This window comes from Mus musculus, chromosome 6 (assembly GCF_000001635.26).
Source record: "Mus musculus strain C57BL/6J chromosome 6, GRCm38.p6 C57BL/6J".
In the NCBI taxonomy this organism is placed as follows: domain Eukaryota; kingdom Metazoa; phylum Chordata; class Mammalia; order Rodentia; family Muridae; genus Mus; species Mus musculus.
In genome coordinates, this window is record NC_000072.6 from 65,042,065 (window position 1) to 65,067,861 (window position 25,797).

Here is a 25,797-nt window from a genome sequence, read left to right on the forward strand (position 1 = left end):
CAGGACTGTGTGTGTGTGTGTGTGTGTGTATGTGTGTGCGCGCTCTGTCTCACAGAACACTTGTGGAAGCCAGAGAACAACGTTCAGAATTGGTTTTTTTCCTTTTACTAAGTGGCTCTAGGTGATTGAACTCAGGTCATCAAACTTAGTAACAAGCACCTTTAAAAAGCGCCTTTACCCGCCAGGCCTCAGTTTTTTTTATTTTGTAAAACTGTCTTGTAATGATTGAGATTACACAATTAAAACACTGTCACGTTCGAAACGACGAACATAAATTTAGTGAAAAATTATATTGCATATTGACATTGTGGAACATAACCGACAAGCTCCGAATTAATTGTATCTTGCGACGCCATTTGCTCTCATCTTGTTTTATTGTTTTATTAGCTCTGTAGCCGGCGCGGTGAAAAGGAACCAAGAAACAATTCCAGCCTTAGAATCTAGCAGAGATAGATACAGGTTACCATGACAACGGCGCGCTCAGACATTTTTCTGACCACGCGACGCTTGGGAGAACAAGGCCTGGGCTGCGTGTTGCGTCATCACTACGCGCTCCGTGGCTTGCCCAGCGCTGCCTTGGAAGGTCCCGGCCAGGCTACCGTCGCCTCCCTCAAAGAATTATTTTGTTCTTGTCCACCTTTGTTCCAACGAGGAGCCTGCCAGGCTGTAAGTGCGTGCGTGCGTGCGGGCGGCGGGCTCCCTTCGGCGGCGCGCCGGCCTGTCAAGCTTCCTCCTCGGCCGGGCCTCGCCGCGTCTACTTCCGGGCGGCGCGCCGCTCCCGCTTCGGCCCTTTGTGTTCCCGCGGCGGAGGCTCGGGCCTCGCGGGCTTTGTGGAGGCGGCGGGCGCTCGGTGCGGGCTGCGTGGCGGGAAGGCGGGCGCGCACCTCTGCGGCCCGGGTGAGGACCTCGTGCGAGGGTCGGCTCGGGCTCGTGGGGTCGCGCGGGCCGGGTCGAGGGCGCGACGGGCATTTGGCCGGGACTGCAATCCGCCGTCCCCGTGTGGCCTAACAAAGCACAGCCGGAACCGGGCTCGGGCATCGGTGCGGCCGGACCCCCTTTCTCTGGGAGCCAAGTGTGGTGGCTTTGTGTGGCTCCTTGTTTTCACCGCCTCATCCCCCTGTTTTTTGTTCCCTCCCTGCAGCTAGTTCATTGAAAGCTGTCAGCCCCCTCAGGGTGGTGGTTCCTCCCAATATGAATCTTTTCAACTTGGACCGTTTTCGCTTTGAGAAAAGGAGTAAGATTGAGGAAGCACCCGAAGCAGCCCCTCAGCCCTCCCAGGCCCGTCCTTCGTCACCAATTTCTCTTAGTGCTGAAGAGGAGAATGCTGAAGGGGAAGGTAGCAGGGCAAACACCCCAGACTCAGATGTAACTGAGAAAACAGGTGAGTTACAATGTTGCACACTGATAACAACCGGAGGTGACAGGCAGGAGGGAATCCACTTTTTTGTTACACTTTAATGTTACACAGATTGATACAGTGTTTCCAGTTTTGTGCATTGAAATCCAGCATTGGGACTGCCATAGCCACCAACTACCTGCCAACCCGAGCCTTACCTCCATTGTCTCACTTGTAGGAGTTCTTGGGATTCAGCATAATGGTGGACGCTGAAAGCCGAGTGTAGAGAATTCTTGGGTCAGAATGGCTACTGAGAGAAGAATGTAGGCAGTTCTAGTAGACTTCAAGGTTATTAATTTAGTTACAGGTTTTCATCCATTCTAATATTTTCATTTTTCGCCCCTTGTTCTGTCTCTTTTGTTTGTTTTGAGGCAGGATCTGACTTTGTGGCCTTGGCGCTTGTGTGAAACCGCGTGGACTGGATGGCTTTGAACTTGTGATCCTTCTGCCTCTGCCTCCCAGTTGCTGGGATTCCAGCCACATGTCACCGCACCTGACATCTTTTCCTGGCTTTTTGAAAGCAGTGTCCCTCCCTGCCTTACCTTCTCCAGTGATTGCAGATGGGGTTTCATGCTTCCCCCAGCACTGATCTTTTCTGCAAGCTAGATGTGACAGATGCTTGAAGATAACATCTAGATCCAAATAAAGGTTAAAGAAATACTCCTTCCACCTAACTTTTTGGAAATCTCCAGAATTCACTTGAATAGTTTGTAACTCTTAGTGAATAAAAAAATTCAAACCAATTGTAGCAGAGCATTATGGATAAGCAGAACTGAGGAGTAAGTTCACATGAGGATTTTGAACAAGGATATGACTCACCATAGCGTGTGGAGGTCAGAGAACACGGTGAGAGGTTGGGTCTCTCTCCATCATGGTTCTCAGGATGGAACTCATGTTGGGAGGTTTGTGGGGCAAAGGCTTTTATTTGCAGGCCCATCTGACTGGCCACACAGTAGTTTGAACACTTATTTTTAGGTGTAGTGGGAAGTGCTTCTCATGTGTTGCCTGATAATCTTACAGGTTAAGTAGTCCCATTTTTGGAAATGAGACCCAGGGAGGTTAAGTTTTAAGAACCTATTTAATAGAACCTATTAAAAATTCAAACATTCCTGAGAATGAGACAGGAGTCATATTAGACAGTTTCTGATGAATGTGATGGTAATGTTAGAAGTTTTTCGGTCTGTTCCAATACTATACTTCTTTTTGATTTTTTTCGAGACAGGGTTTCTCTGTATAGCCCTGGCTGTCCTGGAACTCACTCTGTAGACCAGACTGGACTCAAGCTCAGAAATCTGCCTGCCTCAGCCTCTCAAGTGGTGGGACTAAAAGGCGTGCGCCACCACCGCCCGGCCCAATACTATACTTATAATGGCAAACAATATTTCAAAAGCTTTTAAGTTTATGTGGCCAGAACAATTTTTTTTTTCTCACCCAGTATACCGGCTAGTTTTAGGGAAGCTGAGCACAAGTGAACATCACGTAACAGGGAGAACCTCAGTTAAGAAAGCATCCATAAGACCAGGGTACACTCACTCCTGTTGGGCATTTTCATAATTTAGTTATTGATGGGAGAAGGGCCCAGTCTGTTGTGGGTGGTGCCATCCCTGGGATCTATGAGAAAGCAGGCTGAGTAAACCTTGAGGAGCAATCCAGTAAGCAGCATGCCTCCATGGCTTCTACATCCACTCTTGCCTCCAGGTCTCTGCCCTGTTTGAGATCTGGTCTTTCTCCAGTGATGAACAGTGGTGTGGAAGTGTGAGGATTGAACTTGAATCTTCTGCAGTAAAAGCAATATGTGCTTTGTAGCCCCAGTCTTTTTTTTTTTTTTTAAAGATTTATTTATTTATTTATTTATTTATTATATGTAAGTACACTGTAGCTGTCTTCAGACACTCTAGAAGAGGGAGTCAGATGGTTGTGAGCCACCATGTGGTTGCTGGGATTTGAACTCCGGACCTTTGGAAGAGCAGTCGGGTGCTTTTACCCACTGAGCCATCTCACCAGCCCCAGTAGCCCCAGTCTTAAATGAGTTTTTTTTTTTAAGATTTATTTATGTATATGAGTGCACTGTAGCTGTACAGATGGCTGTGAGCCTTCATGTGGTGGTTGGGAATTGAATTTTTAGGACCCCTGCTTGCTCTGGTCAACTCCACTCGCTCCGCCCCAAAGATTTATTTATTATATATAAGTACACAGTAGCTATCTTCACACACGCCAAAAGAAGGCATCAGATCTCATTACAGGTAGTTGTGAGCCACCATGTGGTTGCTGGGTTTTGAACTCAGGACCTTTGGAAGAGCAGTCAGTGCTCTTACCTGCTGAGCCATCTCACCAGCCCCTTAAGTGAGTTTCCTTTTGGGTTTTTCCTTTTGTTTAAGTTTAAGACAAGGCTGGTGTTGAACTCACAGAGATCTACCTGCCTCTGTATCAGAGGTGAAAATTAAGAATAACCTTGAATTTCTCAATCCTGCTTAAACTTCGCAAATGTTGAGATTACAGGTCTTTTATCATCCTTTATCCTTTTTCCTATCGACTATGTATGTGCATGCTCTCTCTTCCCCTCCCCCACCTTCTGTCTACCCCCTTTCCTCCCCTTCTTCCCTCTTCCCCGTCTCCCTGTTCCATCTGTCTTTTCCTTCCCATGGCCTTATACCTGCAATGTAAGCATTTCACACTGAGCCACATAAGTAGTCCTTAGCATTTGGATTAGGAAGTATACAATTAATTCATGTCCATCTGTCTGTCTTTTACACAGAAGAAGACCAGATCTTTAGAAATGTTAGGCAAGTGCTCTGCCACTGACTAGTCCTCAAGTTATCAATACTCATACTTTTTTTTTAGTTTGGCTTTTGAGCACAAGTGGGTTTTGAGGGATTAAAATAATGGCAGATGAATGAAAACAAGCCTGCTATATTTTAGTTATGTGTTAGAGTAGTGAATTGTCCTTAGGAGCAGTAGGGAGGACGTTTAAGTATGCATTTTAGACAGATGCATGCTATACCCATGTCTATACAGGCAAGCTCAGACACTGAGCTCTCACGCTGCTCTGAGCCGTGTCTTCAGTGCTTTCCTTTTTCATCTATAGCACACATAACAAATCATAAACCCTTTCCTTTTTCTACTTAAAGAATAGTTTATGTATATAGGTGTTTTGCTGTGTATATATCTGTGCACTACGTGTGTGCCTTTCCTGTGGAGCCCCGCAGGGGGCATCGGGTACCCTGCAGCTAAAGTTGGACTAAGGAGGTGCTTTGTAGGTGCTGAGAATTGACCCCAGACCCTCTGCTAAGAGCAGCCAGTGCTTTTAACTGCGGAGCTATCTTAATTCCCCACAAAGCATCTATTTTTATTTCATTTCATTTGGGGATAGGGTCTTACTGTGTAGCTCTGGCTGTCCTGGACTAGGTGGGCCTCAAACTCACAGAGGTCCCTCTGCCACTCACTGCATTGAGTGATGGGATTAAAATCCTTCACTATGCCAATGCTTAGTGTGAAAAACAGGAGAAACCGTGGAACACAGTCAAGTTTCCCCATTAAAAACAAACAAACAAACTCTGGGGTTCTATGTATGGGTCAGGTTAGAGGCAAGGGGATTCAAGAGTTCTAGTTCTCAGCCACCATGGTATCCTGTTACATGAGGATACCATGCCATGCATTTGAATGCCAGCCTTCTCCAGGGACAGTGATCCAAAGCATGCACCTTTTTGTCCTCTGATGTAGCTTTTCTGTCTGCAAGGAGCTCAGTTTCCTTCCCGTTTTTTTGTTTTTTGTTTTGTTTTTTCGAGATAGGGTTTCTCTGTGTAGCCCTGGCTGTCCTGGAACTCACTTTGTAGACCAGCTGGCCTTGAACTCAGAAATCCGCCTGCCTCTGCCTCCTCAGTGCTGGGAATAAAGGCGTGATAGGGTTTCTCTGTGTAGCCCTGGCTGTCCTGGAACTCACTTTGTAGACCAGCTGGCCTTGAACTCAGAAATCCGCCTGCCTCTGCCTCCTCAGTGCTGGGAATAAAGGCGTGATAGGGTTTCTCTGTGTAGCCCTGGCTGTCCTGGAACTCACTTTGTAGACCAGCTGGCCTTGAACTCAGAAATCCGCCTGCCTCTGCCTACTCAGTGCTGGGAATAAAGGCATGCGCCACCACGCCCGGCTCCTTCCCATTTTTATTAATTCATAAGTGTTCTTCAAACTATGGCTGGCAAATATTTTTGTTATAAAATAAATTTGCTGGGTCCTGTCTAAATATATGTAACCGTTTTGTTTTGAGACAGTGTTTGTAGGTCGCCCAGCTAGGTCCTGTACTTAGTCTTCCCTCGGCTCTCCCACAGCCTCCAGTGTGGACTATAGACTACTGTTTCTGGCTGTGCTTGCAGTTGTTGGAGGGTAGAATAGTCAACAATTATTTATCAAAATATCTCAATTATATCACCAGCTTCTAAAGCTGTATTTTCAGTATAAATAGCTAACAATTGATGTTAGGATGACACTCTGTCGTATAGTAGTTCCAGTCACAAACGTTTATAAAGCTATTCTATATGTTAATTATTTTTGTGTCCTTTAATGAAACTTGAGGTGTGCTTTTGACTGCCATATACATCCTGCAGTATTGGCACATTTTGTTATTATCAACCAAGATTTTCCAGTTAAATGTTTATTATCTATGAAATTCTATGATCAAGTTCCTCCCACAGGTGTACTGCGTTTCTTTTCCATACTGGCCATAGATAAACAGTTTATACCATCTGGCTGTATAACAGCCCTTTACCTTAGTTTTCTTCTTGACTTAAATCTGAAATGATTTTATATGCACATTTCATCTTGAAATATGGTACTAGAAATAGCTCTTCAATCCTGTATTTAGTGTATTCATTTTTTTTTCTAGAACTTTCCAAAGGTGGGGGGGGGAGGGGGAGGGAGGGATTGAGGGAGAGCATGCGAATTATCTGGAAAGTATTGTAACATAGTAAAATGATTTTTCTATTATATCATTGGCCTCAAACTTAATATTTTCCTGCCTCAGCCTCTAATTGTGCATGCTGGGGCAGGAAATTCATGTTGAATTTTGTTCCTTTTAGAAAAGTATTTAGAAAATTGTGTGCATGCATGTCTCTCTCTCGGTGTGTGTGTGTGTGTGTGTGTGTGTGTGTGTGTGTGTGTGTGTGTATGGATATGGATAGATAGATGTGCACACATTCGTGTGTATGTATGTGTACCATTTGCATGTGCAGAGGTCAGAAGAGGACATTAGATAGTCTGGAGCTGAAGTTGGTTGTGAGCTGCCTGATGTGGGTGCTCATATTTAAACCTGGGTCCTCTGTAATAGCATCTGCCTTTAATGGCTAACCTCTCTTTTTAGATCTTTTGTTTTGACTTTTGTCTTTTTGATGTGTGTTTTGTTTTGTATTTTTTTGAAACCGGGTTTCTCTGTGTAGCCTTGGCTCTCCTGGAACTCATTCTGTAGACCAGGCTGACCTTGAACTCAGAGATCTGCCTGCCTCTGCCTCCCAAGCGCTGGGACTAAAGGCATGTGCCACCCCTGCCCGTCCTTGATGTATGATTTTGTGTTACACAGGCTAGCTTCAAACACATGTAAACATAAACAAGACTGGCCTTACATTTCTGATCCTCCTGTACTTCCCAAGTTCTGGGATTACAGGCATGTGTTACCATAATAGTGCATGCCTAACTTGTTTGTCTCCCTCCCCCCAATATGTATTATTTTACTTGCTTATTTACTTAAATTTGTATGGTGGCAAAAGGACGTCTATGCGTCTGTGTTCATGTGTTTAGGGGACAATTTTGTGTACTTGTTTATACTTTTATGTGTGTTTTACTTCAGCTCACCAGGTGGGGGCAGCAAATACTGCCCCTCTGATGGACCATCTTACCAGTCCCATTCTTTTAGAAGGACAACTATGTGGGTTAATTGATATTTGAGGGAATTAATTGTCTTAGAAATAAATTGTCAGGCCTGGCGTGCTGGCGCACCCCTTTAATCCCAGCACTTGGGAGGCAGAGGCAGGAGGATTTCTGAGACCAGGCTGGCCTTGAACTCAGAAATCTGCCTGCCTTTGCCTCCCAAGTGCTAAGATTAAAGGCGTGTACCACCACTGCCTAGCAACTCTCAGAACTTTTTTTTTTTGTTTGTTTGTTTTGTTTTGTTTTGTTTTGCTTTGCTTTGTTTTTTCGAGGTGGGATTTCTCTGTGTAGTCCTGGCTGTCCTGGAACTCTGTTGACCAGGCTGGCCTCGAACTCAGAAATCTGCCTGCCTCTGCCTCCCAAGTGCTGGGATTAAAGGCGTGCACCACCACTGCCCGGCTTCTCAGAACTCTTAAAGTTCATTATTCAGATATGAGAATGGGTGTAAGGGAGTTTAAAAAGTTGTGTTTGCTTGGGCAAACTGCTTGTGAAAAACTTTAATAAGCTTATGTTATAGGCTCCTATGTTGGTAATGATAAAAAATAGCCTACTTTTAAAAAGCTACTTGAATTGTTTTTATATGGGGAAATTTAGCATTTTGTTTAGTCATCTTTCATTCCATCTCACTGTAATTTGTATAGATAATTCTTGTGTCCTGTTTGTTTCTTTAGGGCAAGATGAACAGTAACTTACCTTCTTTCTGGAGCCTTTTGTTATCTCTACTGATGTGGTGCCTTGAACACAGAAGGCATTTGGCTGTGAGTCAGTGCAAGGGTCTGAACTGTTCTAGTGTTCATTGTCTTCTTAGAATGTTGTAGATAGACAATTCACTTAAAGTGGCTTTGAAGATAATAATTTGTATTTAACTAAGTCTTGCCATACTACAGTAGCTGTCTCTGAGAAAATGACATTTGTTTTTGGTTAACTGCTCACTTTTATAGGACACAATTAGTATTATTTGGCCTTTTGAAGCATGGTCTACTTCTTTTACTACCAAGACTGATGATGACCTGGGTCAGACAACAGGACCAACATGAAGAGAAGAGAAAAACAACTCACCAGAGTTTTCCTCTCACCTCCACATGCATACATTCTAGGAAGGAAGTGTTAAAAACTACTCAACAGTAATCAGAGAAGGCTGGACAGATATTACTGTCTCTGCTTGTACAACTGAAGCAGAACTTTTTTTTTTATACAAATAAATGAAGTAGCTGGTGAACTTGACTTACACATATACTCACATTCCTTGTGATTGCTGGGGCCAACATAGGGCAGGCGCGTAGTTCTCCTGTGGGAGGCACTGTTTGCAGTCCCTAGAACTGCATGGAGAATAATGGAATAATTATAATGATTCTTACTTCTTGGTTCTGGAGTTCTAGAAAATGCTAATTTAGACTTAGACTTCCAGAACGGGGGGAGGGGGGGTGTCACAGCTACTCCTTCACTTTAATTTTAATCTACAAAACAGTGATATGTGTGTGTCCTGCGGGGTTTTTGTGGCTGAGGGCTTGATGATAACTTAGTCATTGACCCAGGTATTTTCATTATTACTTAGCTTTAAAACCTTGATATCTCCGCCCCCCCCCCCCTTGTTTCTCTGTGTAGCCCTGGCTGTCCTACAACTCACTCTGTAGACCAGGCTGGCCTCAAATCAGAGATCCACCTGCCTCTGCCTCCCGAGTGCTGGTTTTAAAGGCATGTGCCAACACTGCCTGGCTAAAATGTTGATTTTTTTTTTTGATGGTTTATACTTGTATATAATATATTCTGCCTGTGTTCTCCATCCTTCCCATCTATTTCTCAGCCTTATCAACCTCTCCCCACCCATGCCTTCTATTTTCCAGATTCGCAACTGTAGGTTGTGTTCTGTGAACCATTTAGTTTAGCCAAGACTGCCTGTTTGACTGTTGGATTAAACCCTAGTGGTGTCATCTGCTGGTTATCGCTCCCTAATCTGTGTGTAGGGAGAGTAGCAATTTATTTTTTTGTTTGTTTTTTTGTCTTTTTAATCTGAGATTTAAAGTTGTAGGAGAGCCGGGTATATTGGTTTATTTATACCTTGTAATCCCAGCACTTGAGTAGTGAAAGCGCGTGGATCCAGGGACGTTTGACTTTGAGCATAGGGAGATGTTTTCTCAAAGAAAAGAAAAAAGAAAAAAAAAAAGTAGTGTAAGCAGTGGTAGGGGAATTCACTCCAGTCTGTTACTTGTAACAGCCTGAGGAGTTCCTTTTATGATTTTGGTACCTTAAGTATTTTTGTGTTCTTGCAGAGAATAACTCCTGGTAGATAAGCCTGGGTGCAGCAGATTGATGTTTATTCAAAGACACTGTTAAGCATGATGGCTAAGAGGTTGCTTGGGTAGAAACTAATTCAGACCCCAGAACATGATAGTAGTGGATGGGGTAACTCTGTAGGATTTTGGATTTTCTTGCTCTGTGGGTGTAGAGGCAGTTTTGTTTCTTTTTTTTCTTTTTCTCTTTTGATAAATGAGATTAGATGGCTTTATCAGTGGAATTATAGTCCGATAAGATAAAACTAAGCCACTAAATTTGCAAAAGGGAGTTAGAACTTTTATTGTAAATCTCTGGTGAGATTTCTAGCAAACTTTAGGTTTACAATTGGGAAGGGAGAACGCCTTAAGCAAATGTTGAGTCTATTGTGATTCTTGTTTTGGTTTTTGTTTTTCCTAGACAGGGTTTCTCTGTATAGCCCTGGCTGTCCTGGAACTCACTTTGTAGATCAGGCTGGCCTCGAACTCAGAAATCCGCCTGCCTCTGCCTCCCGAGTGCTGGGATTAAAGGCGTGCGCCACCAAGCCCAGCTTCTGTTGTGATTCTTGATTCTCTGCTGGGGAGAAGCTTCAGCAAGACTTTGGGGTGAGGGATTCATTTCCTTTTTATGTTCCTGTAGTTTTTCCTCTCCTGTTCTGTGTCAGTGGAAAGAAATTTTGGTTTTAAGACAGAAACAGGGAGCTGGAAAGATGGCTCAGAGGTTAAGAGCACTGGCTGCTCTTCCAGAGGACCTAAGTTCAAGTCCCAGCACCCACATGATCCACAACCATCTGTAGTGAGATCTGATGCTCTCTTCTGGTGTGTCTGAAGACAGGGACAGTGTGCTCACGTTACATAAAATAAATAAAGACAGAATGCAAAGAATTGGTGAATTTTTTTTTTAATAATAGCACATGAATGAGATGAATAAAATTTTACTTTGGTTTTGCTCAGAATATCTTTCTTTTTATTTTGCAGAAGATTCTAGTGTTCCAGAACCGCCAGACAATGAAAGAAAAGCAAGTTTATCATGTTTCCAAAATCAAAGAGCAATACAGGAATATATTGATTTATCATCTGATACTGAAGATGTTTCTCCAAATTGTTCCAGTACAGTTCAAGAGAAAAAATTCAGCAAAGACACAGTGATTATAGTGTAAGCCATTTCACTGTCAGTTATGCTTGAACATAACTAGTTTTCAGATTGAAATATTTGTGTGATTATTTTGTCTTTAGTCTTCATTTTTACTGTTTTTCCTGTCTTCTGTTTCCTGCAAAATGATTATTTATAAAGGTTTAGTGAGAAAATGGTGATATTAATCTTCTCTAAAGATAAGGAAATGATTTTAACTAGTACTGTTAATCATCTGTCATTGCTGGGGGTTGTTTTGTTTGTTTGTTTGTTTGTTTCGAGACAGGGTTTCTCTGTGTAGCCCTGGCTGTCCTGGAACTCACTCTGTAGACCAGCCTGGGCTAGAGCTCAGATATCCTTCTGCCTCAGCCTCTCAAGTGCTGGGATTAAAGGCGTGCGCCACCACTGCCCAGCTGTCTGTAATTGCTTTGTGATTAACTATTGAGTCCCAGAACTTTTTAAATTTTTTAATTAATTTATTTTTTTGAGACTGGGTTTCACTGTGTAGCTCTGGTTGTCCTAGAACTCATTAGAACTCTATCTGTAGACCAGGCTGGTCTTGAACTCAAAGCATTCCACCTGTTGCTTCCCCCCCTGAATGCTGGGATTAAAGGTGTGTGCCACAACTGCCCAGCAAATCTAGGAATTTTATCATTTAGCATTTATTAGATGTATTCGATGAGCAGGGTACCATGTTTTCCTAGGAAAAGAGCAACTTCAGCCCCATAGTCTTGCCCTCAAGAAATCTCTACTTAGCTGGAAAGATAAACTATAAAACATACTATGTCAAAGAAAAAATAAGGGAAATAAGGGTTCTAGACCCTAATATTGATTTCAAAGAAAGGCTTCACTGAGGAGATGATGCTGAGCAAAGACCTGAGGGAATAGCGTGTTTAATGGCTCTGAGGTGGTAATTGCCTAGTGTTTGTAAGTAAAGAGGGATGCAGGCCATGAGGGGAGGATCTCAATGTAAAGTATAGGGCCACAGTCACTTCTTTTTTCTTGCTTTTGTGTTTTGTTTTGAGACAGGGTGTCGTACTGTTTCTAGGTTGGTCTGTGTAGTAGAGGCTGGTGTCTAATTTGCAGAGATCTTTCTGCTTCAGCCTCCTGAATTCTAGGATTATAGCTATGTACCACCAATTCTGACTGTTTTTCATTCTGGATGAAATGGGAAGTCCACAGAGAATATTGAGCAGAGGTAAAATGATAGATGTTTAAAAGGCCTTGATAGTTTTGGGAGAAATTATAGTAGCCATAGATGCTATTGTTACCCTCCAGTAGAAAATACTGGAGGTTCAAATGCAGCCAGTACTTGTGAAAAGTGGTTAAATTCTAGACATTCTTTGAAAGTAGAACAGAATTTGTTCTTTGATTTCATATGGTTTGAGAGAAAAGAGTCATCCCATCACTTTTGGCTGAGCAAGTAGCAGAATGAAATTACCTTTTACCAAGAAAAAGACTTTGTTGTGATAGAGAAAGAACTTTAGAATGAAAGTCAGCAATTCAGTCTTATGTGTGTAGTGGTAAGAAAACTTGGACATCTGAATAGAGATGTGAAGTAATTAACTTGTGATATTCAAGATTGGAGGAGACCAGCACTTGGGAGGCAGAGGCAGGCGGATTTCTGAGTTGGAGGCCAGCCTGGTCTACAAAGTGAGTTCCGGGACAGCCAGGGCTCCACAGAGAAACCCTGTCTCAAAAAAAAAAAAAAAAAAAAAAAAAATCTGAGGCGAAATCTAGTTGGTGCATCCAAATTCAAGATTCCATAGAGTATTTCTCTGTTTACCTACCTACCTACCTATTGCTTCTGTCTGTTTATCTTTATTTGGTGTTGGTTTTCAAACTCAAGACCATGTTTGGCAAGTGTTTTGTCTAATTTGAAGCTCTTTTATCTGTGTAGTTCAGGTTGCCTTGAATTCATGACCTCCAGTCTCAGCCTGTTGAGTAATTTGACTTTTAAAGCCTCATAGCCATAGGAGATCACTAAAGGATACAGGTATCACTGAAGAAGGCAGGGCCTCTAGTTCTAAGTGCTTAGGCCAGAGGGCTTCTCGTTGTTAGGAAGGTGAGATGACATCTGTACAGTTGAGGTGACAGTCAACCAGTTATGTGGTCTCAGGGTTGGAGAGATGGCTCAGCAGTTAAGAGCACTGGCTGCACTTGCAGAGAGGACCCCAGATTCTCTTGTCAGCACCTACATGGCAGTTCCAACTCCAGTTCCAGGGGATCTGAGGTGTCCTCTTCTGTTCTCTGGTCTTTGTGCACACATGTAGTGCATGATATATATGTCGGCAAAATACTTAGTTATACATCAAAATAAATCTTAAAAAGTTATAGAATCCAAGCAAAGAAAGTGTTCCAAGAAGGAACAAGATGTCAGAGTTTTCCTGATGGCAGTTTGACACAGACTTGACTTAAACTGAACAAAGCCATGATTACATATCTTATTCTGAAATAAAAAATACTGAAGCACCTTAATGTTTAGTCCTGAAGAAAGTGTATGCTATAAAAGTTTAGTTGTTTTCTCATCAAGTGTTAAGTGGCTTATGTTGTATGGACATGCAAGCAGTTAGGGATTGGCGTGATAGCAGTCAACTCTTGGACCATGAATTGAATGGGATTTTATAGTAATTTTTATCTGGAATCATAGAGTGGATTGACTTACTGTTGTTATTATTTTGAGACAGGGTCTTAAATGCCTAGTAGTTCTGCCTTACTATCATATTTGTCTTTGTCATGTCTCTTTAATTTCATTTACTGTGAATTGTTATCTTAGCATGTGTTTTACTATACCTATCTTTAAAGGTGCCAGGTCAGCTTTTCTTAGGGTATCTTTAAATTTTAATTTTTCTGCTTTTTTTTTTTTAAATAATTAAATGTAAGTTTAGTGGGATACTACAGAAATGATCTTGTGTCTTTGTTATGTTACAGGAAGTACATGGTATCCATTTGTCAGTCTTTGCTTATTGTTTTTGTTTTGTTTCTGGTATGAGCTGGGTTTCCCTGATGAGCTACCTTTTTTTTTTTTTTTGTTCTCTCTCCCTTTGTAATGATTAAGCAGTCTGGAGAGATTCTTCAAGATTGGGTAATACCCATGTTCATTTTTATTCTATAATCCTGGCCTCTGTTGGAAGTGGGGTATTTTGACTGTCATTTTAGAACTTACACTTTTATTAGTTTTCTACTATATAGAAATGTACACTTTTCTCCTGATTTGCTCATTTATTTCCATACAGAGTATAACAAATGTCAGTATATAAATCCTGATAACCTAACTACTCAAATATTTTGTATTTCCGTATCAGTGTAGGTATCATATTTCCTCAGCATCATCTAGCATGCTGAGCACCGACAGAACTTTAGGAAGGAGCTGAGAAGTTGGTAACTGTGTGTAGATATATCAATGAGACAGACAGTTCTCTATTTTTTTTTTCTTTATGGTTGAAATAATCTGAGAACTTTTCCAATTATAATATATACTTGAATACCTAATAGTGTTAAGATGGTAAAAGTTCATTTCCTTTAACAAATATTGATTACATTTAATATTCCTGTAAAAGTTCTCTGAATCATGATAGAATACGTGGGATACATTAAAATTGTGTTTTCCCATGTGATAATATTTGTAGTTCAGAGCCATCTGAAGATGAAGAATCCCATGACCTTCCTTCTGTTACACGAAGAAATGACAGTTCAGAACTGGAAGACCTTTCAGAATTGGAAGATCTTAAAGATGCTAAGCTTCAGACATTGAAGGAACTGTTTCCACAAAGAAGTGACAGTGATCTTCTAAAGGTTGTACCTGCTTAAAAATTGCACTTTAGTTTACTTACTCTTTAAAGACTCCCCCCCCCGCCCCCCTTGCCCCCAATTTATGTGAGTGCATGTTTTGCTTGCATGTGTGTATGTGCATCCCTTGCATGCCTGGTGCTGCCTGAGTCTGGAACAGGGGTGGCAGATAACCTTTGAACTGAGTTCGGACTGTCATGTGACTGCTGAGAAGTAAATCAGAGTCCTGCAAAAGCAACAGCTTCTCTCAGCTACTGATAGTTAGGTCTTTCCAGCTCTCTATGGTTAGACACACACCACCACCACCGCCGCCTGCTGCCTCCGCACTCTGCAGGTCAGAGCATAACTTGTCTGAGTCAGTTCTTCCCTTTCAGCTTGGGATCCAGAGAGCCAACTCAGGTCATGAAGCTTGTGTAGCAAAGTTTGTGCCCACTGATCTATCTATCTTATCTATTTTACTCAGGTTATAGCTTTTATGACAGTTATTTGTAGTTGTAATGAGAAAAAAAATCTCTTGAATTCAGTGTTGTAGTCATAATACATTGACATTTTAAAAAAGATATCTTGGCTCCTGTGGAGGCCTGCTGGGAACAGGACCTCTAAGGCATATATTGCCTGGACAGCAGTGCTGTAAGGCCATTTTTGTTGACTATAAGTGAGTTCCCGAGAGTGAAAGAGAACAGACACATGGGTCTTCTCAAAACTGAAGGTGGTTATGCTGGAAGTGAAACTGAATTCCACTCCGGCCAGAGATGAGCCTATGTGTATAAAACAGCACAGCGACCCCTGCAGGTAAACCGAACACAGCCAGAGTAATCTGGGGAACAGTGCTCAGTGCACAGTCCATGCTGAACTCCAAAGTGGCTTGACTAGGAAAAGGTTGTTGGGTACAGAACTCATGTGATCCTGAACCTTTCATGGATTAAACTAAAGAAATGCAAATAAATAGGTGGTGGAGACACCTTTAATCCTAGCACTTGGGAGGCAGAGGCAGGTGGATCCCTGAGTGTGAGGTGATCCTGATCTACAAAGTGAGTTCCAGAACAGCCAAGGCTATTCAACAGAGAAACCATGTCTTGGTAGAGGAGGAAGAAAAGACAATGGATTTGTGCTCGTGTTTGTTTGTTTTTTAAAATTTTTTTGTTTTGTTTTGTTTTGTTTTGTTTTGTTTTTCGAGACAGGGTTTCTCTGTGCAGCCCTGGCTGTCCTGGAACTCACTCTGTAGACCAGGCTGGCCTCGAACTCAGGTGTGCGCCACCACACCCGGCATTTGTTTGTTTTTTAAAGATACCTTATATTTGAATTTTCAATAACAAGTATAAGCTCCCAAAATAAATTTATCATAGGACTTAAACATTGATCACACATTCTTTCACCTACATGATGCTTCCTATGTTTGTTAGATATGTTAGTTATATGGTACATATATTACTATGTTAGAAAATGAGGTCTTTGTGAAATATTTCTTCAGGTGTTCATATGTCTGTCATTTTTCCTTGTTAGTTGATTGAATCAACAAGCACTATGGATGGAGCCATTGCTGCTGCCTTGCTGATGTTTGGTGATGCAGGTATGCTTTTTTTAGCCTTAAGTTCTGTATACTTACATGTACCATCTGTTAATGTTTGCCTACCATTTACTCCCAACTTTGTGAAGTGTCAGTTGCTTTAGTTTCTGGCAGAGAAACCGGCTTAGGGAGGTTAGGCAGCATCACTGAGGTCACTTAGCTGTTTGGTGACTGCTTTTTTTTTTTTCTGCAGATCAGATTCCTTAATTCAAACTTTTGGAAGTCATGCTTACTCAACTCTCCTTTCTAATTACATGCTTGTCTTGTTTATAAGTCTACAAACCTGAGTCAGTAGTGACATTAGATCTTGTGGAAAGCCCTAGCTGGAAATCAGCATTCTCATTGTGTAACAATAGAAGCTCTTTTAGGCTTCTGATGGAAAACCAAAGGGATGTGAAGGAACTTAAAGTAGAAAACATCTTCAATTGTTTATCACTTTTGATTTTTCTTTTTTTTTTTTCCTCTCTGTAAAAGGTATCTGTAATACTACTAAAAAAAGCATATAAATTGATAAAAGTAAACTTAAACTCTATTAACTGCTTTTAAACTTCATTTTTTTTTTAAACTTCATTTTTGTGAGTGATTGTGTTTCAAGACATAGCTTAGCCTCGGTTGGCCTTGAACTGTCAAATCTTCTGCCTCAGCTTCCAGAGTGCTAAAATTATAGGTATATCTTCCCTATGCCACACAGCACATATAAGTGTACAAACTGTCTGTAAAACTGTTAGTGTGCATTTATGTAACATGATTTACTTTAGCACCGATAGATTCTTACTTCACCTGGATTTAACGGGACTCTATGATACTACTTTGTAATTCCTCTTATGACTAGTTTATTCTTTCCTGTTGGCCTTATGTCTTTCTTAGTATGCTAATAAATATCATAAGTCCTAGGTTATTCATCTAGGTTAAATTTTACACTAAAAGTTGTACAAGTTTGTGATTTCAGCAGTGAATGTCCATTCCCTGAGTTGATTTTTCTTTTGACTTTTTTTAAACCTAAAATGCATACAAAAAGAAAATAGTGACAGACCCGTCATCACTATCTTTATTTTCTCAAATGAAGTAACTTTATTTTATTTTTTTACCTCCTTTCTTCACATATGTTTTTCTTTCCATTAATTTATTTTTTTTTCATTCACTTTACACCCGATCCTCTCCTCTCCCCCTTCTTTCCTCCTAATCCCACCCTTACAAATCTCTCTCCCCATACCTTTTCCCTGGGGAACCCCTCCCTTGGGTACCAGACTGTCCTGGGACATCAAGTCCCGGTGGGGCTAAGTGCAGTCTCTCCATATGAGGCCCAACCAGGTAGTCCAGTTAGGGGAAGGAAAGTCAATAGCAGGCAACAAAGTCAAAGACTGTCCCTGCATTTGAGGCATAGATCTTCAAAGTTGAGACATCATCTTGATGGATTTTCCCTTTGAGTATGAAGTGTCATTTTCCATTTCTTTTGACAACTTTTGTTTGCAAGTCTATTTTATTAGATATTAGAATGGGTACTCCAGCTTGCTTCTTGAGTCCTTTTGCTTGGTAAACATTTTTCCAGCCCTTTACTCTGAAGTTATGTCTATCTTTGTGTTCCTAAGGTGTGTTTCTTGTATGCCAAGGAATGCTGGATCCAGTTTTCGCGTCCATCCTGTTAGCTTGTGTCTTTTTTTAAATCTAAATTTAATTTTTACTTATTCACTTTACATCCTGTTCACTGCCCCCCACTGGTTACCCACTCCCACAATCCTTCCCCCATCTTCCCCTCTTCTCATCCTCTGAGTGGGTGGGGTTCCCCCCTAGGTATCCCTCTACCCCGGCACTAAAAGTCTCCGCAAGGCTAGGCACTTCCTATCCTACTGAGGACAGACAGGGGAGCCCAGCTAGAAGAACATATTCCATAGACAGGCAACAAAGGGTTTTAGGATAGGTTTTGGGATAGCTGCCATTATAGTTGTTGGGGACCCACATGAAGACCAAGTTGCACATCTGTTACATATGTGAGGAGGCCTAGGTCTAGCTCATGTATGTTCTTTAGTTGATGGTTCAGAATCTGAGAGCCCCAAGGGTCCAGGTTAGTTTACTCTGTGAGTTCCTAAACCCTTTTGGGGGCCTGCAATCCTTCCTCCTGTTCTTCCATAAGAGTCCCCAAGCTCCATCCACTGTTTGGCTGTGGGTATCTGTATATGTCTGAATCAGCTGCTGGGTGGAGCCTCTCAGAGGACAACTTGTTTCTGTCTGCAAACATAACAGAGTATCATTAATAGTGTTAGGGATTGGTACTTGCCTGTGGGATGGGTCTCAAGTTGGGCCTGTTATTGATTGGCTATTCCCTCAATCTCTGCACTAACCCTTATTACTTGTAGACAGGATAAATTATGGTTTGAAAATTTTGTGAGTAAGTTGGTGTCTTTATCACTCTACTGGGTTTCCTGCCTGGCTATAGGAGGTGGCCTCTTCAGGTTCCATATCCCCAATGTTGTGAGTCACAGCTAAGGTCACCCCCATTGATTCTTGGGTGCCTCCCTTATCCCAGACCTCTGTCTCATCTTGCAGATGCCCTCCCTCCTTTTACTCCTATCAGTTGCAGATTTCTACTTATTTTCATGGCCATCTAGCCATCTTTCTTGTTCATTCCCACACCTGATCCTGAACTCCTGATTCCCCTTCCCATTTCTTCTCCTACCCTTGATCTGCCTCTTATGACTATTTTATTCCTCTTCCAAGTGAGATTCAAGCATCCTTGTTTATGCCTTCCTTGTTGTTTAGCTTATTTGGGTCTGTGAAATGTAATGTGTGTATCCTGTATTTCATGGCTAATATCCTCTTATAAGTTGTTGGGAGCTGGCCCGTGGCTCACATGGACCGGGGTTACTCCTGGGAGGCAAACTGAGGCTGAAAAGACAGAAACTAGGCGGTCAAGAGAAATAATGGAGCCAAGTCAAGGTTCCTGATCAAGGCTCTAATGTTTAATAGCAAACTGTGCTTATAAAGTGGGGGAGGCCATACCCCCCCCCCCCCAATCCATTCTTGGAGCCTGGAACCAGCTGCTGGATAGGGTGTAGCCTCCAGAATACCTCAGCGGCCTCTCAGCAGGTAGCAGTGTCTTGGGGGAGCAGTGGCTGGTGGCAGAACAATAGAGCCATCTAGGCAGGAAGGCTCCACCTCAGGTAATCTCCTTAGTGGCTGCAAGGTCAGAGTCTGGATCAGCCTGTTTCAGGCTGGGGGAGGTTACAGTAAGTGAGTGTATACCATGCATATACTTTTGGTTCTATCTAGGTTACTTCACTCAGGATGATATTCTCAAGTTCCATTCATTTGTCTGCAAAATTCATGATGTACTTGTTTTTAATAGCTGAATAATAGTATTCCATTGTGTAGAAGTACTATATTTTCTATATCTTCTTTGGTTGAGGGATGTCTGGGTTGTTTCTAGTTTCTGGCTATTGCAAATAAAGCTGCTATGAACATAGTTGAACAAAGTGTCTTGTGGGATTTTTGAGTATCTTTTGTGCCTAGGAGTGGTATAGCTGGGTCTTGAGGTAGAACTATTCCCAGTTTTTTGAGAAACTGCTGAATTGATTTCCAAAGTGGTTGTACAAGTTTGCCATCCCACCAGCAGTGGAGGAGTGTTGCCCTTGCTCCACATCCTCTCCAACATGTGCTATCTTTTGAGTTTTTGATTGTAGCCATTCTGATGAGTGTAAAATGGGAACTGAGAGTTGTTTTGATTTACATTTCCCTAATGACTAAGGACTTTGAATATTCCTTTAAGTGCTTCTTTCCCACTCAAGATCCCTCTGTTGAGAATTCTCTGTTTAGATCTGTAGCCCATTTTTAATTGGGTTATTTGGGTTGTTGGTGTCTAACTTCTTTTTTTGTTTTTGTTTTTTCTACACAGAGACAGGGTTTCTCTGTGTAGCCCTGGCTGTCTTGGAACTCACTTTGTAGACCAGGCTGGCCTCAAACTCAGAAATCTGCCATACAGAAGCTTTTCTGTTTCTAGATGTTTCCCTTTTATCAGTTGTTGATCTTAGAGCCTGAACCATTGGTGTTCTGTTCAGGAAATTGTCTCCTGCACCAATATATTGAAGGGTATTTTCTACTTTCTCTTGTATGATGTTAAGTGTATTTGGTTTTATATTGAGGTCTTTCATCCACTTGGACGTGAGTTTTTTTTTAATTTAATTTTTTTTTTTTTAAGATTTGTTTATTATTACATGTAAGTACATTATAACTGTCTTCAGACACACCAGAAAAGGGCATCAGATCTCATTACGGATGGTTGTGAGCTACCATTTGGTTGCAGAGATTTGAACTCAGGACCTCCAGAAGAGCAGTCAGTGCTCTTAACTGCTGAGCCACCTCTCTAGCCCCTGGACTTGAGTTTTGTGTAGGGTGATAAATATGGATCTATTTGCATTCTTCTACGTGTAGACATCCAGTTAGACTAGTACCGTTTGTTGAAGATGCTTTCTTTTTTCCATTGTATAGTTTTTAGCCTGTGCTTCTATTGTGGAATTGAATCTATTGATGCTGAGTGATATTAATGACCAACAATTGTTAATTCCTGTTATTTTGATTTGTGTGTGTATTTATTTATGTTTGTGTGTGTGGATGCGCTCATGCTTGTGTGTCCTTCCCTTATTTTGGTTTTGCTGGTGTGAAGTTGTTTATTTCCTTTGTTTTCATGGGTTAGTTAACCTGCATGGGTTGGAATTTCCCTTTTAATATTTTCTGCAGGGCTGTATTTGTGGATAGATCTTGTTTAAATTTAGGTTTGTCTTAGAATATCCTGTTTTCTCTGTCTATGGTGATAGAGAGTTTTGCTGAGTATAATAGTCTAGGTTGGCATCTGTGGTTTCTTAGGGGGTTCATACATCTGTCCAGGTCCTTCTATCTAGCTTTAAGAGTCTCTGTTATGGATACAGGTGTAAATCTGATGTCTGCCTTTGTATGTGACTTGGCTGTTTTTCCTTGCAGTTCTTAATATTCTCTTTTTGTTTTATAGATTTAGTGTTTTTATTGTTATATGGCAGGAGGATTTTCTTTTCTGGCTCAATCTAATTTTAGTGTTCTGTAAACATCTTGTATGCTTATAGACATCTTTCTTTAGGTTGGGGAACTTTTCTCTCTCTCTCTCTCTCTCTCTCTCTCTCTCTTTTTTTTTTTGTTTTTTGAGACAGAGTTTCTCTGTACAGCCTGGCTGTCCTGGAACTCACTCTGTAGACCAGGCTGGCCTTGAACTCAGAAATCTGCCTGCCTCTGCCTCCCAAGTGCTGGGAATAAAGGCGTGCTCCACCACGCCCGGCCAGTGATTCAATATTTTTTAAATTGTATCTTCTACATCCGAGATTCTGTCTTCCATCTCTTGTATTCTGTTGGTGATTGATGCTTGTGTCTTTTGATCCTGTTCTCTTCTTTAGGTTTTCTATTTCCAGGATTTCCTCAGTTTGTGTTTCCCTTATTGCTTCTATTTCCATTTTCAGATCTTGAACAGATTTATTCGTTTTCTTCTCCTGTTTAATTGTATTTCCTTGTATTTATTACTTTTGTTCTTTATTAGTTTTTTCTTTAAAGACATGTAACTTTAATTTTATTTTCGTGTATTTCTTTAAGGGATTTATTCATTTCCTTTTTAAAGGCTTCTGTCATCTTTATAAGATTGGATTTACAGTCATTTTCTTATGGTTCTGTTGGGTTAGGATATCCAGGGCTTATTGTAGTAGGATTGCAGTACTCTGAAGGTACCATATTGCCCTGCCTCATGTTGATTGCATTCTTAATGGTGTTCTTTAGCCATTTGGTTGTTCCAGGATGTTCCTGTTGTAATAGGCTTCCAGTGCGCAGCCTTGGGCTGGACAGTGAAACTAAGGAGGCAGTACACGTCTCAGGGCAGCTGGGTGTGCCTTGGAGGACTTGGTGGGCAGGGAAATGGAACTAATGGGGATGTGAACTTAATTTAGATGTTCCTGGGGCAGCAGGCTTGGTGGAGGCTAGAGGAGCTGTGGCTGGACAACATGGGGGAGGGAGGACAGCATACAGTTCAGGGCAGCTGAGCATGCCTCTGGGACTTATTGGGCAGCAGGATGGATGGGTGAATCTAACTAGGATGTTCCTGGTGCAGCAGGCTTGATGAAGGTGGCAGAGTGTTGACCAGTGGTGGTTGGACAATGGAGATCCTTGGCATAACTTTCAACAGGTTGTCTACATCCTTTTCTATCTCCTTACTGAATTGATTGGAATGTATTCTAAGTATGATACTATTTCTTTCTTATTAAATACCTGCATACTATTAATTTCCTTGAGTTTTAAGAAGGGAAAAATAGTGTGTGGGTGCGATATGCACAGAATACTGAGGATATCTTTGTGTTTATTTCTTAAGTGGCTTGGAACAGTCCTGCCCAACTCTTTTGGGTCTTTGTCTCCTTTGCAGTAAATGATAATATCAAACTCATCAGCTGTGAGGAATTGATAAAGCTGATGCTGTTTCACTGTGTTGATGGGTGCATGTTGTAGCTCTTACCACCATCGGGATAGAGAAATGCTACAGGAACAGGTTGACTGTCTTTTTCATTGTTTTTGATGTTCCTGAAATGAGTAGGCTCCGTAAATACAAGAGTGCATGATGGCCTTTTCTTTTTTGATTTCTTAAATACTGTTCTTTAATCTTTCCATTTAAAACAGGTTGTAGAATAACCATTGAGTTATAAACACTAATCTTTTCTTTCTAGTCTTATAGAACTTCTCATTTAATGTCTTAATTTAACAAGTAGTGTTTCTATTAGTATTATTCTACAACTAGTAGGTAATGCTTGCTGTTTTAGGTACTGAAGCTTTATAGAAAATCCTGACATCCAGCCCTGCCTTGGTGAAGTTTATAGTCACATTGAACCCTAACCAGCTGGGTTTGTTCCTTTTATCTTTGCCTGGTTCTCATATTGTCACTTAAATGCTATGTGGCAAATTACAAGAAAACAAGAAATTGGGACTTTCTTGTTTTTTAAGTACCTTTCTCTTCTTTTTATTTTTTAATTTTTTAAAAAATTTTTTATTAGGTATTTTCCTCATTTACATTTCCAGTGCTATCCCAAAAGTCCCCCATACCCTCCCCCCTACCTTTCTCTTCTAAATCTTGGGATGAACAAGGTAGTGGCATCAAACATCTTCCTTTTTAGTAGAATGAACTTTGAGGTATTGTCTAGGATGGTAAGCTGATCTTTAATATACCACCTGTCATTAAGACAACATTATTTTGGGTATTTTGAGATCTTTTTGTAACAAAAGGGTTTTTAAATACCTTGGAGTAATCTTAGATAGGTATAACAATTGTGACTTTGAACACTGGTTTTAGCAAAAATTGCTGTCTCTAGATGATATCACCCTTGGATAATAAATAAGGAAGTTACTTTTTTTTTTGGTTTTTCGATACAGGGTTTCTCTGTGTAACCCTGGCTGTCCTGGAACTCACTCTGTAGACCAGGCTGGCCTCGAACTCAGAAATCCGCCTGCCTCTGCCTCCCAAGTGCTGGGATTACGGAGTGCACCACCACGCCCAGCTAGGAAGTTGCTTTTAAGCTGAAAATTTTTCAGTTATGTATTTTGTGGGTTTTTTTTTTTTTGTCACACACATACCACACACTCACAAGTATATATTTATTGGTGTGTGTATGGGTATTTTTCCTGCATGTATGTCTATGTACCACTTGTGTACCTGCTGCTCATGGGTCAGAGAGGGCACTGAATCCCCTAGAATTGGAGTTACAAAGTCTATGAACCATTATGTTATCATTGTGGGTTTCAGAGATCTTAACCACTGAACCCCACATACTGAGTTTAAAAGATTATGTATATAACTCCATGTTTTACTTGATGAAACAAAAAAAAAAAGAATTTATTGATATTGTCAGAGAGAATATTCCAGTTATATCTTCTTTTTATGTAAAAATTAAACGTGCATGTTACATAACAGAAACTGTCTAACTTGAATCTTTTAAGAGTAAAATGTTAAATATCAATGTTTACTTAAATCTACCAATTATGTGTGTGGTAAGGTTGTTTTAATTTTTCCTTTTAAAAGTAGATTGTGTTGCTGGGCATGGTGGTACATGCCTTTAATCTTAGCACATATGAGGCAGATCTCTGTGAGTTCAAGGCCAGCCTGGTCTATGAAGAGAGCTTTAGGACAGGACTTTTACACAGGAAAACCCTATCTCAATCTCCCAAAATCCCACCCCCCAAAGTAGATACTGAAAATGTGTTGTGTATACAGTAGAGATGAATTGTGAAATAAACCAGGAGGAAACATTAAGTATTCATACTGACATGATTGCTAGTCTGTAGAAAATCAGGAGTCATACTATCATGTTAGTCTATAGGAAATCAAGATTCAGTTTTCTCTTGGAACCATCACATTGTGAAGTTTTTAAAGAACCTCAGAGCTGTCATGTATGTACTTGCTTTGAATAAGTGTACTTTATTGTAGGTTAAAAACATCAAATATGTACATTTTGTATCTTCATTTATAATTTGTGAAAAAACATTACCCTTTTGCAGGCTTTTTATGGAAAGGAAGTGAAAAAGTTTATATAAGGCCTTGCATAAAGCTTAATATGCAGTAGATGCTTATTTATTGGTGTCAGTTATGCTGTTCTGATAGCTTCCACTTGATAAGTATCTTTTGAACAGTCATTGGTGAGTATTACTCTGTAGAATTACTTGTCAGACAGAAGAAAGAATATTTAGCACCAGTAATATCATATTTTTTAAATGCAATGTAAGATCGACGGTGGAGAGTCTTTCCTTTCCTTTAATCTACTTACATAGCTCTGGCTGGCAGCTATATCCATGCAATACACCTTTACTTTTGGTTTGAATTGATTCTTGTTATTTCTGTGAAAAATCTGAGTGTGCTTCTCTGTTTTAAAAGGTGGTGGACCCAGGAAAAGGAAATTATCTTCTTCTTCTGAGGAGGATGACGTTAATGATGATCAGTCTGTAAAACAGCCGCGAGGGGACCGTGTAAGTGACATTGGAATTGTTGCATCAGAATTAGACTATGATGGGTGTGGGGCTAGCTTACCCTAACCCTAACCCTAACCCTAACCCTAACCAGTATGTTGAATGTGGGTTTCAAAAGTTAAGAACACTGGTTTCTCTTTCAGAAGACTTAGGTTCAGTTCCAACCATGGATGTTCACAAACCTCAGTAACTCTACTCCCAAAGGATCTAATGTCTTCTGGCTTCAGTAGGCACTGCAACTGTATGCATGTGGTACATACATGCAGGTTAAAAACTCACTATAAACATAAATAAATTCTCAAAATAAAATAAAATAAAATAAAATAAAGGGCTGTGCTGAATGTTTGGATGTCAGACCTGAAAGTCCACCCAAGTGTCTCCCATCTCTTTTCCAGCTCCTAAGAGATTCTGTACTATAGTAGTTCTTTGTGCCATGCTAGTAATCTACCAGATGTTCTGTAAGCCATGTTTAAAGTTTGTTGTTTCCTTTATGTGGTCATAAATAACTGCCCATAGCTGTCAAATTTTTTAATTCACTTTCCATCCTGATCACTGTCCCCTTGCTGGTCCTTCCCCTCTCTGAGATGGTAGAGCCCTCTCCCTCAACCCTCCCAGCCTATCCCCATGCTCTGGTACATGAAGTCTCTCCTTGGCGGGTGCATCCTTTTCCACTGAGGCCAGACAAGGCAGCCCAGTTAGGGGAACATATTCCAGAGATAGGCA

General features: G+C 41.0%; 1 protein-coding gene across 10 annotated transcripts in view; it reads left to right on the forward strand.

Moving 5' to 3' along the window:
- Window positions 1–526: 526 nt before the first annotated feature.
- Window positions 527–25,797, forward strand: part of Smarcad1 (SWI/SNF-related, matrix-associated actin-dependent regulator of chromatin, subfamily a, containing DEAD/H box 1) — a 73,471-nt gene continuing 48,200 nt past the window's right edge. The window contains exons 1-6 of one of the 10 annotated variants that reach the window (NM_007958.2): window positions 527–897; window positions 1,142–1,381; window positions 10,556–10,733; window positions 14,339–14,504; window positions 16,002–16,068; window positions 24,983–25,074. In NM_007958.2, the coding sequence (NP_031984.1) occupies window positions 1,192–1,381; window positions 10,556–10,733; window positions 14,339–14,504; window positions 16,002–16,068; window positions 24,983–25,074 (693 nt within the window). In that variant the 5' untranslated portion in view covers window positions 527–897; window positions 1,142–1,191. The other 9 variants (NM_001355250.1, XR_003956162.1, XR_003956163.1 and 6 more) reach the window with 9 other exon arrangements.